The sequence below is a fragment of the Panthera onca genome, chromosome F2, assembly GCF_046562875.1.
Source record: "Panthera onca isolate mPanOnc1 chromosome F2, mPanOnc1 haplotype 2, whole genome shotgun sequence".
NCBI classification, from domain to species: domain Eukaryota; kingdom Metazoa; phylum Chordata; class Mammalia; order Carnivora; family Felidae; genus Panthera; species Panthera onca.
In genome coordinates, this window is record NC_138356.1 from 35103628 (window position 1) to 35120112 (window position 16485).

Here is a 16485-nt window from a genome sequence, read left to right on the forward strand (position 1 = left end):
GAAGAGCTTTAGAAGATGTGGGTAGACTGATAATTTGATCCATTGTAAAAACTTGGGCTTTTTACAAAGAGGAAATCCAGAGACAAAACTCGAATTACATTTTTAAAGGCTCCTTTTGGCTGCAATATTAAGTAAGCATGTAAATAGGGAGAACATTTAATAGATTATTACATTAATACAAGAGAAAATGAGGATTGGATCAGACTGGTAACAGTCGAAGGATAAGAAGTGGTCGTATTTTCTTGACCCTTCAAAATATCTCCAGAACACACAAGGATTTCACAAAACCTAAGGGCAGAGAGTCACTTTGATGGCAGTAGATAACTGGAAGCAAGGTCTTGAGCATTTCTAGAGAAGCTAATCGAATCTCTGAATAATTAGTTTCCATAAAGCAGAAAGATTTAAAGACTTCAGTAAAATAATTAATGCTCTAGACTTTGAATTTCCTTACTGTGCTTCCCTGTCTATACCCTTCTATACACTCCCCCCCCCCCCCCCCGGAAATGTGAGGCATCCTCTTATCAACTTAGGACATCTTCCCTTATCTCTTTGATATTTTGGTATTATTTTTATATTCCTATTTAAAAAATTACTTTAAATAGGGGAGGATGATTAACACAATAATGTCTGGATTTTATATCAAAAGCATCTATTGTTTTTTTAAAAAGCTGTTTTATTGAATTACCCATTAACACACAACAAACCACATGTCTAAAGTGTACAATTTTGGGCTCCTGGGTGGCTCAGTTAGTTAAGAGACTGACTCTTGGTTTTGGCTCAGGTCATGATCTCATATGGTTCCTGAGACTGAGCCCCACGTTGGGCTCCATGCTCACATAGCGGATTCTCCCTCCCCCTCTCTCTCTGCCCCTCCCCTGCTTGTGCTTGCACTCTCTTTCTCTCTCAGAAACAATAAATAAACACTAAAAAAATAAAGTGTACAATTTGATACATTTGGCAAAGATACATACATCTCTGAAACCATTATTGTGATCAAGACAGTTTGTAATATATGGATAAAACCTTTCAAGGTTTCCTTGTTCACTTTTATAATTTCAAGCTTAATGTTTTAAAATTAGATATATGACCATGCAAATTATCTCTTTCTTCTTGGGTGACAATTAGTAAGCAGTTTTCATCTTTTAAGAAATCTATCCATTTCATCCAGTTGTGGAATTTATTGACATAAAGTTGCTCATGATATTCACTTGTTATTCTTAGTACCCAAATAATCTATAGAGATGTCATATCTATCATTCTTGGTGTTCGCAATTTGTATCTTCACTATTTTATTCTTGCTCAATATAGCTAGAGGTTTATCAAAGTTATTGATCTCAAGGAACCACCTTTTGATTTCATTATTTCATTGATTTTTCTCCCCTCCTGCATCTTGGTTTGTACTCTAATCCTTAATACACCTTTTCTTCTGCTTGTTTTGGATTTAAGTTCTTTTTTTAGTTTTATGTTTGTTTGTTTTGTTTTTTAAGGTGGAAGCTGAGGTCGCTGGTCTAACCATTTCTTTCTAATATCGGCATTTAGTGGTATGTTTCTAACTGCTACTTAGGCTACATCCCACAAATTTTAATATATATGAATTTTTATTTTCATTTGGTTCAAAATACCTTCTAATTCTCCTTAAGGTTTCTTTTTTGATCTATGGGTTATTTAGAAATCTGTTATTTAGTTTGCAAATATATTTAGGAATATTTCAGAGAACTTTCTGTTATTGATATCTAATTCAATTCTGTTGTGCTCTGAGGATATACATTTCATGATATGATTCCTTGTAAATATACTGAAACATGTTTCGTGATACATAATATTATCTATTTTGATAAATGTTTTATGTACAGTTGAAAATGATGTATATTCTGCTCTCATTTGGGGGGTAATGTTCCATAATTATCAGTTAGATCAAGTTGTTCAAGGCCATAGCTTTATTTTCTGTATTTTTATATTAATTTTTGAAAGAGGGGTGTTGAAATCTGTGACTATAATTGTATATTTCATGCTTATCCTTGAAGCTCTAATTGTATTTGCTTCTTTGCATGCTTGGTAATATTTGATTGCATATCAGACTTTGTGATTATTTTAACTCCTTGGATGCTCAATATTTTTATATTATTATAAATAATTTTGACCTTTGTTCCAGGATTAGCTGAGTTTATTAGATTTTGATTTTAGGTTTTGTTAGCCAGAATCAGTATAGCATTTAATCTAGGGTTATTTTTCCCCGATATTAAAGCAAAACCTTCATGAGTACTTTATCCCATGTTCTGTGAATGACAAGGTTTCCACTCTGCCTTTCGGAAAAAGAACCTATTTCCAGAGGCTGTTGTGGTTGAGCTCCATATATTGTTTCCTCTGATATTTTCAGGTGGTTCAATTTCCAGCCTATTATAATTTATTCACATGCGAGCAGTGATAATACTAAAGACTCAACAAGTACTCTTTGCAAAATTTTGGAGCTGTCTTTCATACTTTCTGCATTTTTCTCCTCTACAATAATTTTCTCTGTGGACTCACCTCCTTAACCTCTCCTGACTCTTAGATATGTCTTTTCAATTCTGAGAGACTGGGTTTCCTCTCTTCATGCTGCAGCATAGAAATTTTCTTTCTTTTCTGTACACTAGGAAAATTACATGTCTTACCTTTGTTTGTATCTTGTTTCCAGGGAACACGATTTTTCTCTGCCTGATATTTAATGTCTATAAACCATTATTTTATACTTGTATTCTAATTTTTTAGTTGTTTCAGGCAAGAAAGCAAATCAAGTCTCTGCTAATTTATTTTTCCCAGAATCAGATGCCTACAAGCATTTCTTTTAGTTCATTTTTTTTTCCTCTAGTGATTTGGAATAGTTATCTACTTGATGTGATCACTTGGCATATCTCACTTTCCAAATCTAAAACTAAACTCTTGTTCATCCCACTAAACTTGCCTCTTCTGAAGCCTTTTCCATCTCATTAAATTCCACCACCATACTTATAATTTCATAAGTCAGGAACCTGGTGGTCTTCCATGATTTTTTTTTCTTTCTCTTTAACTACTAAATCTAATTAAGAAGTAAAAATACTTCCTTACCAGCTCCATTCCATGCCCTAGTCTTAGCCATCACTCTCTCACCATATCCACTTCAAGCCCTTACAAAGTTAAAAAGCAAAAACAAAAACAAACAAAAAAACAAAAACAAAAACAAAAAAGTCAGCAATGACAAAAGAGATTCTTAAAAAGTGTATAAAACTGTTGGGAAACATTTGGAGGGATATTTTCTCATGTGGCTCATGAACTGCCTTTGAAGGCCTTTCCCCAAAGAGGGGTTCCAAATAATGGCTCCAACACCGGTAGCTTTATTGGAACTAAGGATGTAACTGCTTTGAGGGACAAATGTTCATTTAGATTTCTATAACCTGTCAGGTTTGTTTTATTAAAAGATAATACTCGCAAAAATAAATAAATTAATTAATTAAATAAAATAAAACTTTTGAAAAAAAAGCAAATAAAAATCTGTTCTTTGAATCATATGTTATTCAGTGGTCTACAATACAATTTTCCTATTTTAAATTTATTTTAAATTTAATTATTATTTTAAATTTACTCTTGAATTCCTACTCTTATTTTAAATTTATTTTAATTAATTAATAATAAATACATAAATAAATATTTAAAATGTAATATATAGTATACCTTAGCTAACATATTTGATATGTCATAGCACTAAATTTAGGTCAAATATTTTTAGGCATCCCAGAAGAAAATAGAAATTCTAATTATCATCAGTTTAAAAACATCTATTCAAGTGTCAAATTTTTCTTGCTGAGAAGCAAATACTGAAGTACATGAATGACAACATTATGCAACATTTTAATTTTCTTTTTACTCAGTGCATAATGGATTTTCTCTATATTGTCATTTTCTTGTCAATTTTCTAAAAAAGCAACATTTTTATATTTAAAAATTAAAATATTTATATAGCCATATTTCACTATATATCAACAGATATACATCTATATATCAAAGATATGTATCTGTATATATCATGGATATATAGATTTAGATTAGTATCTGTAGATTTCAATATCTATATCAATGTCTATCTACAGATAAATATCTCTATCTTCAGTTTCATAGAAATGTGATGTTCAAAATATCCATAGATATTCAAATACAAATATGTAAATGTTTTTATTACATATATGTCTGCAACTCTATCCTTTCACACATCCATCCATCTGATACATATGACTATTAGTGGCTTTGCTAAACATATATTTCCCCTCAAATTATGGAAAAGTTAGAACTAACGTATTAAATTTAAGTTTGTAGATTTTCATGGTCCTACCATTAGATGAGACTAGAATATATCTTGAAGGTATGCTCTTAAAGAGAGGAATAACAGGATATTTCTTATATTTAATTTTTCCTGGTTAGCATTTTGACAGTAACTGAAATATAGTCAGAAATTCAAGACAGTAAACATAACAGATTATTTTGGACTGGAAATTTTCAAATTGGCATAACCAGTTGGCCATCTAGACAAAGGAAGTGTCTCTAGTCATGATATCAATAATACTGGTGATACTAGCTTTACTCCTGTGGAAAGATGAATGGACTGACAATGAATTGTACCGTATGTTGTTAGTCCCATTAAATTCACTTAACGTATTCCAAACTGATTTTAAGAACTTGACCTACTAGATGGAATTTTTCATATATAATCTGTAATATCCTTCTACTTGATTTTAATTCATTATCTTACAATATTCTAATCCATTGTCTGCAGCTAGACAAAACTTTCAAAAATGCAAATATGTCAGTTATTCTTCTTTATAAAGCCCTTGGATGACTTTACCTTTCCTTCTGATAAGGTCTAAAATTCTTCACAGGAATTCTTTACATGCCCTCTAGGATTTCACCCTGCCTGTCTTTTTAGCATCACTTTATGTCCAATTTTCTCATTGCCATCTATGCTCCAACCACTCTGGGCTTTCTTCATTAATCTTGAATACTTGACTCTGGACCTTTGGACAAGCAATACATGTTCAACACTGTTACCTTCCTTTTCTTCATTTCCCAGGTTATCCTTCGGGTGTCAGTTTACACATCATCATTTCCGGGAAATATTTTCTGACAACTCTAGACTAGATATGTCTCACTATTACTTTCCATAGAATACAGTGCTGTACACTTTCACAGACATAAGTTGTATTTAATGTCTGACTTTCTTTTGTTTTAATTTTTTAAAGTTTTTATTTACTTATTTTTGAGAAAGAGAGAGAGAGAGAGAGAGAGAGCTGGGGAAGGAACAGAGAGAGAGGGACAGAGAGAGAATCCCAAACAATGCAGTGCAGACCTGATGCAGGGCTCGAACTCACAAACCATGCGATCATGACCTGAGCTGAAACCGAGTCAGATGCTTAACTGACTGAGCCACCCAGGCACCTCTGACTTTCTTTTTGAATTTAAGTTTGTGTGAGGCTAGGAGCATATTTGTCTTTATATTATGTATGCCAAATAGTAGAATAATTATTTATTTATAATAATACCTGAAATTAACCATTGCACAAAACTATTTGTTGAATAAACAAATGAATGAGTGAATGGCCAGACAGTAGAGGCATTTTTTTTTTTAGCTGAACTCAAAAATCCAAAATTATAGGTAGATGCTGTTGCTTGCCTTCTGAATATGACGTGTAGTTATTTCGTTCCTTTGAGCATAGAAAAGAGAAATAGGGTGATTAAGTTAAGAATAATTAAGATTCCCAACAAAATTGCCTGTCAGTTTCTTTTACAGAAAAATCTGTCTCATCAATTTTGTGCCTTGGAAGCAGCCATTTCAAATGTCTAAGCATAAAAAATATAGAAAACCTTAAATAAAAGTTGTAAGCATCTGTATAATTCAGTAATCCATGAATATTTTGTTTACTGCTGCTAAGTGTGTTAAGAGAGCAAGATACAGGCAACTTCTGAAGTACATTGATCCTTGAACAATGTAGGGTTTAGGAACACCAGACCCCTCCACCCCATCCCCACCCCATGAAATTTAAAATCCATGTATAACTTTTGACTCTGTAAAAACTTAAACTACTAATAGCTTACAGTTGATGAGAAGCTTTACCGACAACATCAGCAGTCTATTAACATGTATTTTGTGTGTTCTATGTATTTATATACTATATTCTTATAAGAAACTAAGCTAGAGGAAAGAAAATGTTATTAAGAAATCCATAAGGAAGAGGAAATTAATTTACAGTGCTGTACTGTAAAAAATCTGCATGTAAGTGGACCCACGCAGTTCAAACTCGTGTTGAGAGTCAACTGTATTTTGGAGACCTTACTTATGCTCTTTTTTTATGTGGCTATTGCTAAGCACTCATGTCCTATGGGCTGAGTTTGTGAAAGATTCTAGGGGAAGTGCTCTTTGATGAACTTCTTTTCCTGAGGATTCTCAAAATTCTCAAGTTTGGTGTTAGAATCATGAATACACAGAAAGTTAAGCTATTTGAAACTTGTTTTATGATGCCTTCACTCTTTTTACAGAAATTCTAGTTGGCAGCCTTGTTTATTATTTTCTTCAATCATGTCCTTGTAAAATGAAGGGAAATCTGCAATTCTATTCTGATGGTACAACATGTTTTTTAATTTCTTCCCTTCCATAAGGAAAAAGCACATCTATCCTCCCCCCAAAACAAGGAGAAAGTTGGCATTTAAAAAAATTATCTATTTTCTAACCATAAAAGGTTTTTTTAAAGCTTGAGGAGTTAAAGTTGCTGTCAGTGATCTTTCAATTTTCAACTGTGTGTATAAGAATAGCAAAGAGAACCCAAATCATGCTGTGATTCTGATGTCTGCACTCCATATGAATGACCAACTCAATTTCTGGAAAAACTGATAATAATCAACGTTTGTCATATGAATTTGGATGATCAAATAAAATCAGTTGTTATTCTGTTCACTCATCCTTGACTGATTAGGCAATTCAAATGAGAAGTCAGACAGAAAGTGATGTGCATATTAATGATTAATGATTCATGAAAAATTTCAAGTACACACTGGATTCCAGAAAAATAATTTTATAGTGAATTACTTGAAAAAATACAGGGAAAGTGGATAAATAAATGACATGAGGAGGGTTGCTTTTTAAAACCCTTTTTAATAATTTTGTAAGTGTCATAAATGCTGCTTCAAAAACTATTAAGGAGGCCCAAAGGTATGCATGTGTGTATCCTTTAATTAAGGTGATCTTTTTAGCTGGATTTTTCTATCCCACTAATCTCTGGCTCACAAAACATTTGATAAAATGGTCTGTACCTTCTAAAGCCCAGAGATTTTAGCTGTGCAATTTTTGAAAATGTTCATATATCCTCACACATAAGGGCCTTGAATTTTGGCAAGTTTTGGGGATCTTTGAGGAACTCATGTGGCTGGCATACAGGGAATATGTTCTAGGGGCAAATATAACCAAATGTAACATATTCCCAGGTATTTTGCGCTCAGCCAATGATTTACTGTGCCATTTCTACCACTTTTTCCCCAGTTGTAAATCTGAGGCAATTCCTCCATAGACTCTGATTCAAGCTCATGATTTACTTTTCTCTGTGTTTCTGACTTCATGTGCTTTTTTTTTTTTAAACTTACCTTTCACTCCAGGTTCAAAGCCTTCTGTTTTTAATCAACCTTGACTAATACTATTTTCTTCTTATTGTTTCTTTTGCTTAACTCAGAGGTAGATTTACCTTGAAAGTAATGAAGCTTAAACTTTAGATCTGTCATTTGATTTGCCTGGGTCCCATCCAAGACCCTGAGAGAAGCCCTAGAAATGTAATCACTTGCTCATAGTTTCTGCAAAATGTGCATAAGTAAGATATTTTGACTGTGATCACTTTTTTTCCCCTTTGCCAGTGAATTTCCTTTACTTATATTTTACTTTCATGGCACCTGGCATTGGAGTGGCTTCAGCCCTTTTGGGGATTCAGTTTATGGAAAATTACGTGAGAGATATATTTGTTTGGTCTGGTGAGATATAATTTTTGATTCTTAGTCACTGCTACATATTCAAGTTATTGCTAGTTATGCATGGGTGGAAATGGGTATCAGAAACAACCCTACCACACAGAGTGGACTCAACAGCATCTTGATATTAATAAACAGAAACAGAGCTCTTATCACCATATATAACCATTCCATAGCAACCTAGTACCAGGAACATGTGGGCCATGGACTGGCACATACTTTAGAATATATGGAGAGAATTGAATCTGTGGAAAAGCTTTTCAAATCTTATATTTCACAGATGAAAGAAATGTGGATATGGATTTTCCAAAATTTGATAGGAATCCTGAAAACTTATTTATTAATAATCAGTTATGAAGCTAAAAGAAGTATTTCTAAATTATTAAGAATAATTTTAAAAATTCTACCAACCAAGCTCAAGCAAAGACTCTATTCTGTCAATAAAAAATAATATAAAATTGTTGCCATGCAAGGAAGTGAAAATATATAAGAAATGCAGGAGAAATTTTATAAAAATAAATATAATAGATGTTGTTAGGCCACTAATTAATAAAAGTACTATAACATTTTTCTGGATCTGGGATTTTTAAAAACCATCCAGCTTTTAAAAATTATAATTTTTAGTTTCTTCTCTTTCTAAATAACTACAAATGACTCTTGACTATACAGGTTTAAACTGTGCAGTCTACTGAAACATAGATTTTTTTTTTTGATAAATACAGCATAGCACTGTAAATATATTTTTTCTTCTTTGTGATTTTCATAATAATGTTTTTCTCTAGTTTAGTATAAGAATACAGCATATAATACACACAACATACAAAATATGTGTTAATCAACCATTTATGCTTAATCAGTAGTTTCTCATCAATAGTAGGCTATTTAGTATATAAGTTTTGAAGGAGTTAAAAGTTTTAAGTAGATTTTTGACTGTGTGGGAGGGTTGGTGCCCATAACTCCTGCATTGTTTAAAGGTTAGCTGTATTCCCATGTGTACCAAGTTTTTAATTTGTAAATTTGTGTTCTTTTTTATTTATGTGTCTGACTCAACAAAACCTGGAATAGCTCCTGCCCTAACTCAGTTACCCTAATACTGAAAATAAATGAAAATCACTAGAACTTAGTATGGTGGCTAAGTGTTTGGGGATCTAGGATCCAGAGTGAAAATGTCTGCGATAAAATCCTGGCTCTACTATTTATTATCCATATGACCTTGGGCAAATTATTTAACATGTCTAAGACTTAACTTTCTCATTTTAGAAGGAAGTTATTGAACCAGAACATGTAATTCCTTGTAATTATATGATATATAAAATAAAATATAGTGGGAAATCAACTAATTAAAATGATAGAATATCCATGTTGAAAGGAAGCTTGCATTTCATATAATTTTCCATCAGTGCTTGGATTTTTCACAGCTCCTTCAGGTGTACCTTGTTGGTACATGTAGAAACTATACCTTGTGTGGAAACTGACCTGTTTTCCCATTCCTTAAACTAATATAGTTATACTTTTTTTTTAAGTTAGCTTTTATTGACTTTATTTATGGGCACTCTATGTAAAATTTAGGTTGAACAAACTGCTCTGTTTTTGAACACTACTGCTCTTGTACAATCCTTTTATAAAAGAATCACATAGTAGTATTAGTGAAAATACTAAAACTTGAAACAAGTGATAATCTATTCTCCATCTGACCTGATTTCTTTATATAGAAATGATAAAATGTTATTTAAAAGAAAACAAAACTGACCACAGCATATTCTGCCTTCTAGATCAGAAATTAAGCATTCAGTGAAAATAGGAAATTAACAAGAAACAACTAGAGAAACATAAGCGTCCCCAAATTCTCCAGAGGATTATTAAGTTTCCAACGGACATGAGACTGAGCCTCCTGTTGATTTCTATTTAGTTGGTTATTTTAAACCATTTTTGAAAGAAAGTGTGAACCCCAACAAGCAGGAGGACTTTGTGGCCGTGTGTTTGTGGGTGTGTGTGTGTGTCCACAAGGATATATCTATTTTATTGTTTTTAATATTTTTAATTTACCTTTTAATTAGAAAAAACAGACCTCTTTATAACCTCTATTCATAATTGCCAGACAGAATAATCTTAATCCCTCTTTAATTTGACAGTTTTTCAAATTTGTGGATCAGCTCTATCACAAAATATCTTTTTTTCCAATTAAAAATTGATTGTTTGTGACAGGACCTTTTCTTTGATGCTTTTAAATCATTGAGAAGTAAAAAAATTAAAAAGCATCTCTTATATTTACTTTCATTTTGAGAGACCTTCATGGGCCTTCTGGTAACCCTTCATAAATGAAGTCTTGCAATCAGAATTACTTCTGGGTTTCTTTGTTTGTCTCTCTTTTCTATTTGACTACAGAAGAATAGGAAGCTATCTTAACAGAATTTCTAATACCTAGGTAGTCAGATAATTCTTCAAATTAAACAGCTTAGGTATTTTAAATTAGTGTAAACAAATAAATAATTAACAGAGAGATTATGCAATTCTTTTGCCAAGCTATACTCAGCAATTTAGAATGATAGCTTAATGAATGAAATGATACAGACTTGATAATTATTATTTCAGGTATGGCCTAGTGTATGTTATCTTGTTTTAACGGGAAAGGAAACCAGGTGATGGCAATAGCTGAAGAGATAAATTGACACTTTAAATCAGTTATGTAAAGGAAACAATCTTTAAGAAGGCAGTAATTTCTGAATCATTAAGTTATGGTTCATAAAACTGAATGTCTGCAGTGACTATTTTAATTATGGTATTTTTCGATTGTAAAATCAGATCATTAAGATTCAGTTATAATCTTGCCCCAAGAGTATTTCTGATATATTTTCAATTATACAATGTATGCCTTAATAATTTGTCACCAACATTGTAGGTTTATCTTTCTACATAAGATTTAGCATTATATCTCTGATTCTGTAATAACCTAGATGATATCTTCTTGAAAAGATGCAAATACTTTAACTATTTCTCTGTTATTGACTACTTATTCTCAATTTTTAATGTATTACCTAAAGCCATTATGTGAACCTTTCTACATATAGTATTTGACTCTGTTTTAAATGAGAAAATTTTGTACTTTTCTCATTCATTTATTTTGAATGTCTAGAATTATTCTATTTAAATTTAGTTTTTGTGTGTGTGTTTGTGTGTAGTGTGTGTTAACAGCATGCTTTGTTCATCCCTCAGCAATTTTTAGTATTTCAGCTTCATTTTTATTATTATTAGCTATGTGTCCTTAAGGAAATTAACTTCTTTGATTCTCAATTTAAATATTGTTTCTTATAACATATTCCACCATTGTATTATCCCCTTTCTTGTACTTGACTGTTCTGATTTACTCTTGTTTTATTGGCAAACATCCTACCCAAGCTTAATGGCTGTGTTTAAGTGTTTTGTAATATAACTTGATTATATTTCTTTGGTGAAATTATCAGTGCATGCAGACCAACTGTTCCTCTAGCCACTGCCAGAAGGACGCAGTCAATCACTGCGTGTATGTGCACCACTTCTTGGGGAAAAGAATTGTGAGTGGAGTAACTCCGGAAGACTATATATTTTTACTCAAGAGTCTTTAAGTTCTTGAAGAAAAACCATATAAATCAGCCAGCATGGGAAACTAAACTTTGTGTATCCTCAACATTTAAGTTAATTGGAGCTTGTATCAGAAGAGATGTAATATTGTTATGAGGAAAATGTAAGGATTTTGTTTTGTTTTGTTTTGTTTTGTTTTGCTTTAACTCTTTAAACTAGTAGATTGGGGACTGTTAGATTACATCAGTTTTAGAAAAATGCAGAAGCCCCATTTCACTTGCACACCTGAGTAAATGTGAGTGAAGTCATAGAGGCTTTAAGAGATTCATAACTAGTATCCCATTACCCCAGAGATACTCACTGAAGTGATTGAACTCTCCTCTTACCACAAGAAATGGGAAGAATTAGATGAAATAGAAAAAGTCAACAGGTTTAAAAGAGCCTAAAAAAATCTAGATCATGTGTATCTACAACTGGAAACATTTAGGAATTCAGAGGATGCCAACATGGATGCCAATGGCTATACATGATAGTTTCAGTTAATCAGATGCCAGTGCACCTAGGTACCCATCATCAGAAGCCAGCTACGCAACTTGTCACAACTCTATAATCTCTTATGTTTGATATAATCACCTGGAGAAAAAGGAGTAAAAAGAAAATCCTGAAATTATTTTGTTTCCAACTGATATACTTCCAAATACGTGGAGTATACTAACATTTTGCTTTTTGTAATCAGCTGCATTTAGGACTAGAAGTAGACATAGAGGTGACTAAATGAAAATTCAAGGGAATAACATTTTCTTTCACACTGTTGTATGTGGTTGTATGATAACTCATAATGATAATAATGATAACAATGACACTATTAATTAAAAAAACACCAACTCCTTACTACTAATAATAGTTTGGGCATTATAGTTTTCCAAACATCTCTCAATGTGTGAATTTTTCTTTCTTGTTAATCCAATTTCTTTACCAACAGCTTTTGTATATTCAGCGTAGGCCAGAAAGCTGTGGTAAGGAAGGAGTGGGTATAATGCATGTAAAAATGTTCCCGACAAATAGTAAAGGTAGAAACTGAGAGGGAATTGAGAAATTGAGAAATTGAGAAGCCCACTTTTTAGACCTGAATGTCTTGATTTATCATCCTGAGGATGGTAAACACATGCTTGTATGTTAGAATCAGTTGAAAAGTTTCAAGGGGATTCAGAACAATGGACGGTGCCGATCATTTGTCAGGGTTTCTGATCTGTCTCCAGTATCTTCTACATACCAGTAACCAAATCAAAGTTTCTGCTCTAGACATTGTTTTTAAGTCCTTGATTATTTCTTCTCCCTGTGCCTGCCTTTCTCTTAATGTAGGCTAGCTACCTTAAGTTCTGAAAGAATAGGCTTGGTTGAGAAGGCAAAGCTTTTTTTTTTCTTTTTTTTTTTTTAGTAAAGAGAGAAAGAGAGAGACAGCATGGGTGGGAGAGGGTCAGAGAGAGATGGAGACACAGAATCGTAAACAGGCTCCAGGCTCTGAGCACAGAGCCCCATGTGGGGCTTGAAGTCACAAGCCTTGAGATCATGACCTGAGCCAAAGTTGGACACTTAACAGACTGAGCCACCCAGGTGCCCCAAGAAGGCAAAGCTTCTAAGAAGATCTTTGGCACAGGTTAAGTGCCTATATGTAATTAAGAAAACTTAATAGACCTTTGATATCAAGTCTCTTTCAATTTTTAAATTTTTTTAATGTTTATTTTTGAAAGAGAGAGACAGAGTGTGAGTGGGAGAGGGGCAGAGAGAGAGACACACACACACACAGAATCTGAAGCAGGCTCCAGGCTCTGAGCTCTCAGCACAGAACCCAACACAAGGCTTAAAATCAGGAACCATGATATCATGACCTGAGCTGAAGTCAGACACATAACCGACTGAGCCACCCAGGCACCCCTCAATTTTTTGTTGTTGTTGCTCCTGCATGGGAGCAAGAAACACTTGGCTTTTATAATCATGCCCTGCATTTCTGGATCTTCTATATTGCTTTTTATTTATGCTTGAAAACTGGCCAATTTTAGCCAGCTAATAAGACATTGCAACAAAGAAGTAACTTTGAGCAAACAAAACAGTAACTTCCGGGCTCTTTCCAACTACTTTCTGTGAGACAGCTGGTTTCTGAGGCACTTGGTATGCCTTCCAAATTATTTCAAGCAACTAATATAGCAAACGTTTTGCCTTTTTTTTGGCCTGTGATATTAATGCTATTTTTAATGCTAATATTTATTACTGCATCTGAAATACACACTTTTATCTAGGATGTTAACTAGGAAGCCAGTTTTCTCAAGAATATGTCTTAAGACTAACTACTACACTACACTAGTATTTTTCCAACTTTTTTACTACAACCTACAACAAAAAACACAATATATATTATCATCCAGTAAAATGCACACACAAACACATGCATATTAGGAGGCTCAACTGGACATCACATCTAAATTGGAACTGTTTCTGGCAAATTTGAGTTTATCCAAAATTCCATTACCAAACTGATTTTTCACAATAGAGTTTTTTAAACTGCTTGAAAAATACTGAGCACTTAGCAGTAGGATGATAGGTGAGTCTCTTGAGAACTTAGGATAACATTAATTTTGTATCTTTATTATGGTATTATATTTAATAAAGAGGGAGTTTAATGATTGAAGCAAATAAATATCATCCATCAAATGATGAGTGTGTTTTATTTAAAATTACATATGCATTTTTCAGTTAAAGTATTTATCAAATGTTAAATTGCAGCATCATTTGCTCTAACTTTCATAGTACTTGGAAAGGATCAAAAGTATACAATGGGTAAAAAAAAATCAATCTTTTTACTATATCAAAGATGTTTTAATTATTATGACAACTAATAAGAAAAGATACAATCTTACTATTAAGGCACTGAGTTGTCTATAAAAAGAAGGTAAAGGCATTATGTAATTTCCTGAAGTTTAAACTTTCATGGCTGAAACTTATGCATCTTAGTGTTGCAAGGAGAGTAAATTCTAAAGTTGATTACCAAGACAAAATAGAATATCTTCATAGGTATCCTTAAGCAAGCCTTAAATAAAAAAAAAACACACACAAATTTGAAAACTCAAAAATCAAGAATTTTTTTTGGTTTGTTTCTTTGTGTTTAAGCTGCATTTTCTCAATTTGCAATCTTTTTGTTGTTGTTACTTTCAGGCCCATTTACAGGACATTGCGTGAACACAGAACTGTGTGGAAGATGCTGAAAACAATTCCAGATTTGACCTCTCAGCTAACTGATGAGCATCTGAAAACACTTAGTAGGAGTGTCATTTCTGAAACCTGGGTAAAAGGCAGCACAGGTAACAGACTAATCTGGAGGGAAATTTGGCAACATAAAATGTATGTCACTATTTTGAATTCTCTGTACTATTCATATTTTCACTTGATATGTTAAAAGTGTACCGTTTCGGTGTATTGTATTTATAGTTGTAAATAGTGAAATGAATAACATTCCACATTTTAGTACATGTTTTAAAGATATACGCTAGTATTTTCTCCACCTTGAGTATGCATCAGAATCACCCAGAGGACTCATATTGCTGTGTTCAGTTCTAAAGTTTCCAGTTTGGTAGGTTTGGGATGGAGCTTAATTGTCTTTTCAGTAATATTGCAGGTGGTAGTGCTAGTATGGGGACCATACTTTGAAAACCACTCATTGATATACACATTTGATTACAATCTCGCATTTATTTTCAGTTATGACAGTAAATGGCCATGGCAATTATTTGACTTATCCAGATACTGACCCAGATATTGGGCAAAAAGAACTCTCCGGACAGATTTTGGTTTCCCAATTTTAAATTTCTAGTCTCCTTATCAAGGATTTATTGGACGCATTAATAAAAGTATTTTATATTTTGATTTTTGAGGGGTATACAAATGTACACACACACAAAGTCACATACGCATCTAACCCAACAGAGTTCAGCACCATTTTCTGCATTTGTCAAATACCTATTAGAAAAGAAGAATTAAGTTTATTTAATACATTCTTTGTGTCAGGAGATATCCCTTACTTATTCCTCATAGGAACAAATAAAAGAAATTATTATTATTCTCTCTGGTTGAGGACCATAAGGCACAAAATATCATGCAGAATATTTCTGATTAAAATTAAATTTCAAACATACTTTAGCCTTAATGCTAACCTCATTCTCTGTCCATTATGCCACTGTTTTTATACAGAGTCTCTTCTGGGATCATGGCATTTAAAATCTAACTGTTTAATTTTGGAGAACATGTGTCTATTGAAATATGTTATATGTGTATTGACATGTTTCAAGAGTTTTCCCCCAATGGCCATCTCTCATAATTAGTTTCATTTAATCTGACATCAAGCAGCGAAAATTAAATCATAGGAGTTTTGCAAAGGATAAAATGATTTTGAAAGGCAAGAAAGAACATTCAAAATTGCTTTGCATTAGCTTGAGGACAGTAATTTGAAAATTAATTTGTTTTACCCTAAATCCCTGAAAATTATATTTGTTATGGTAAAAAAAAGATATGGAAACAACCTAGATGTTTTCCAATAGAAGACAGATTGCATTATGATACATCTTTTCTATGGAATAGAAGACTACATTATGATACATGTTTCCAATGAAATCCTAGGCAGTTGTTAGGAAGAATGATCTCTGTATATGTACACATGAAAACTTACTAAACGTATTAACAACAGTGGATACAAATAGAATAATTGTGGAATTATATAAATAATATGATCATATTTTCACATATTTATGAAAAACTTGAAGTTATAGATATGTAAACATCTGTATATATACATATATAAAAACTCATAATAAAAAATACGTAGAAGTAGATCCAGAAAGCACTCCAAAAATAGGCATTTTAAAA

General features: G+C 32.6%; 1 protein-coding gene across 5 annotated transcripts in view; it reads left to right on the forward strand.

Annotated features, from left to right (window-relative positions):
• The window catches only part of CNBD1 (cyclic nucleotide binding domain containing 1), a 456861-nt gene that overhangs the window by 205187 nt on the left and 235189 nt on the right, over positions 1-16485 (forward strand). For all 5 annotated transcript variants that reach the window (XR_013553368.2, XM_078441451.2, XM_078441452.2 and 2 more), the window contains one exon: positions 14782-14927. Coding sequence is in view for 4 of the 5 variants with exons in the window: in XM_078441451.2 (XP_078297577.2) it covers positions 14782-14927 (146 nt within the window). In the remaining variant the exon portion in view is untranslated. The remainder of the gene's footprint in view (positions 1-14781; positions 14928-16485) is intronic.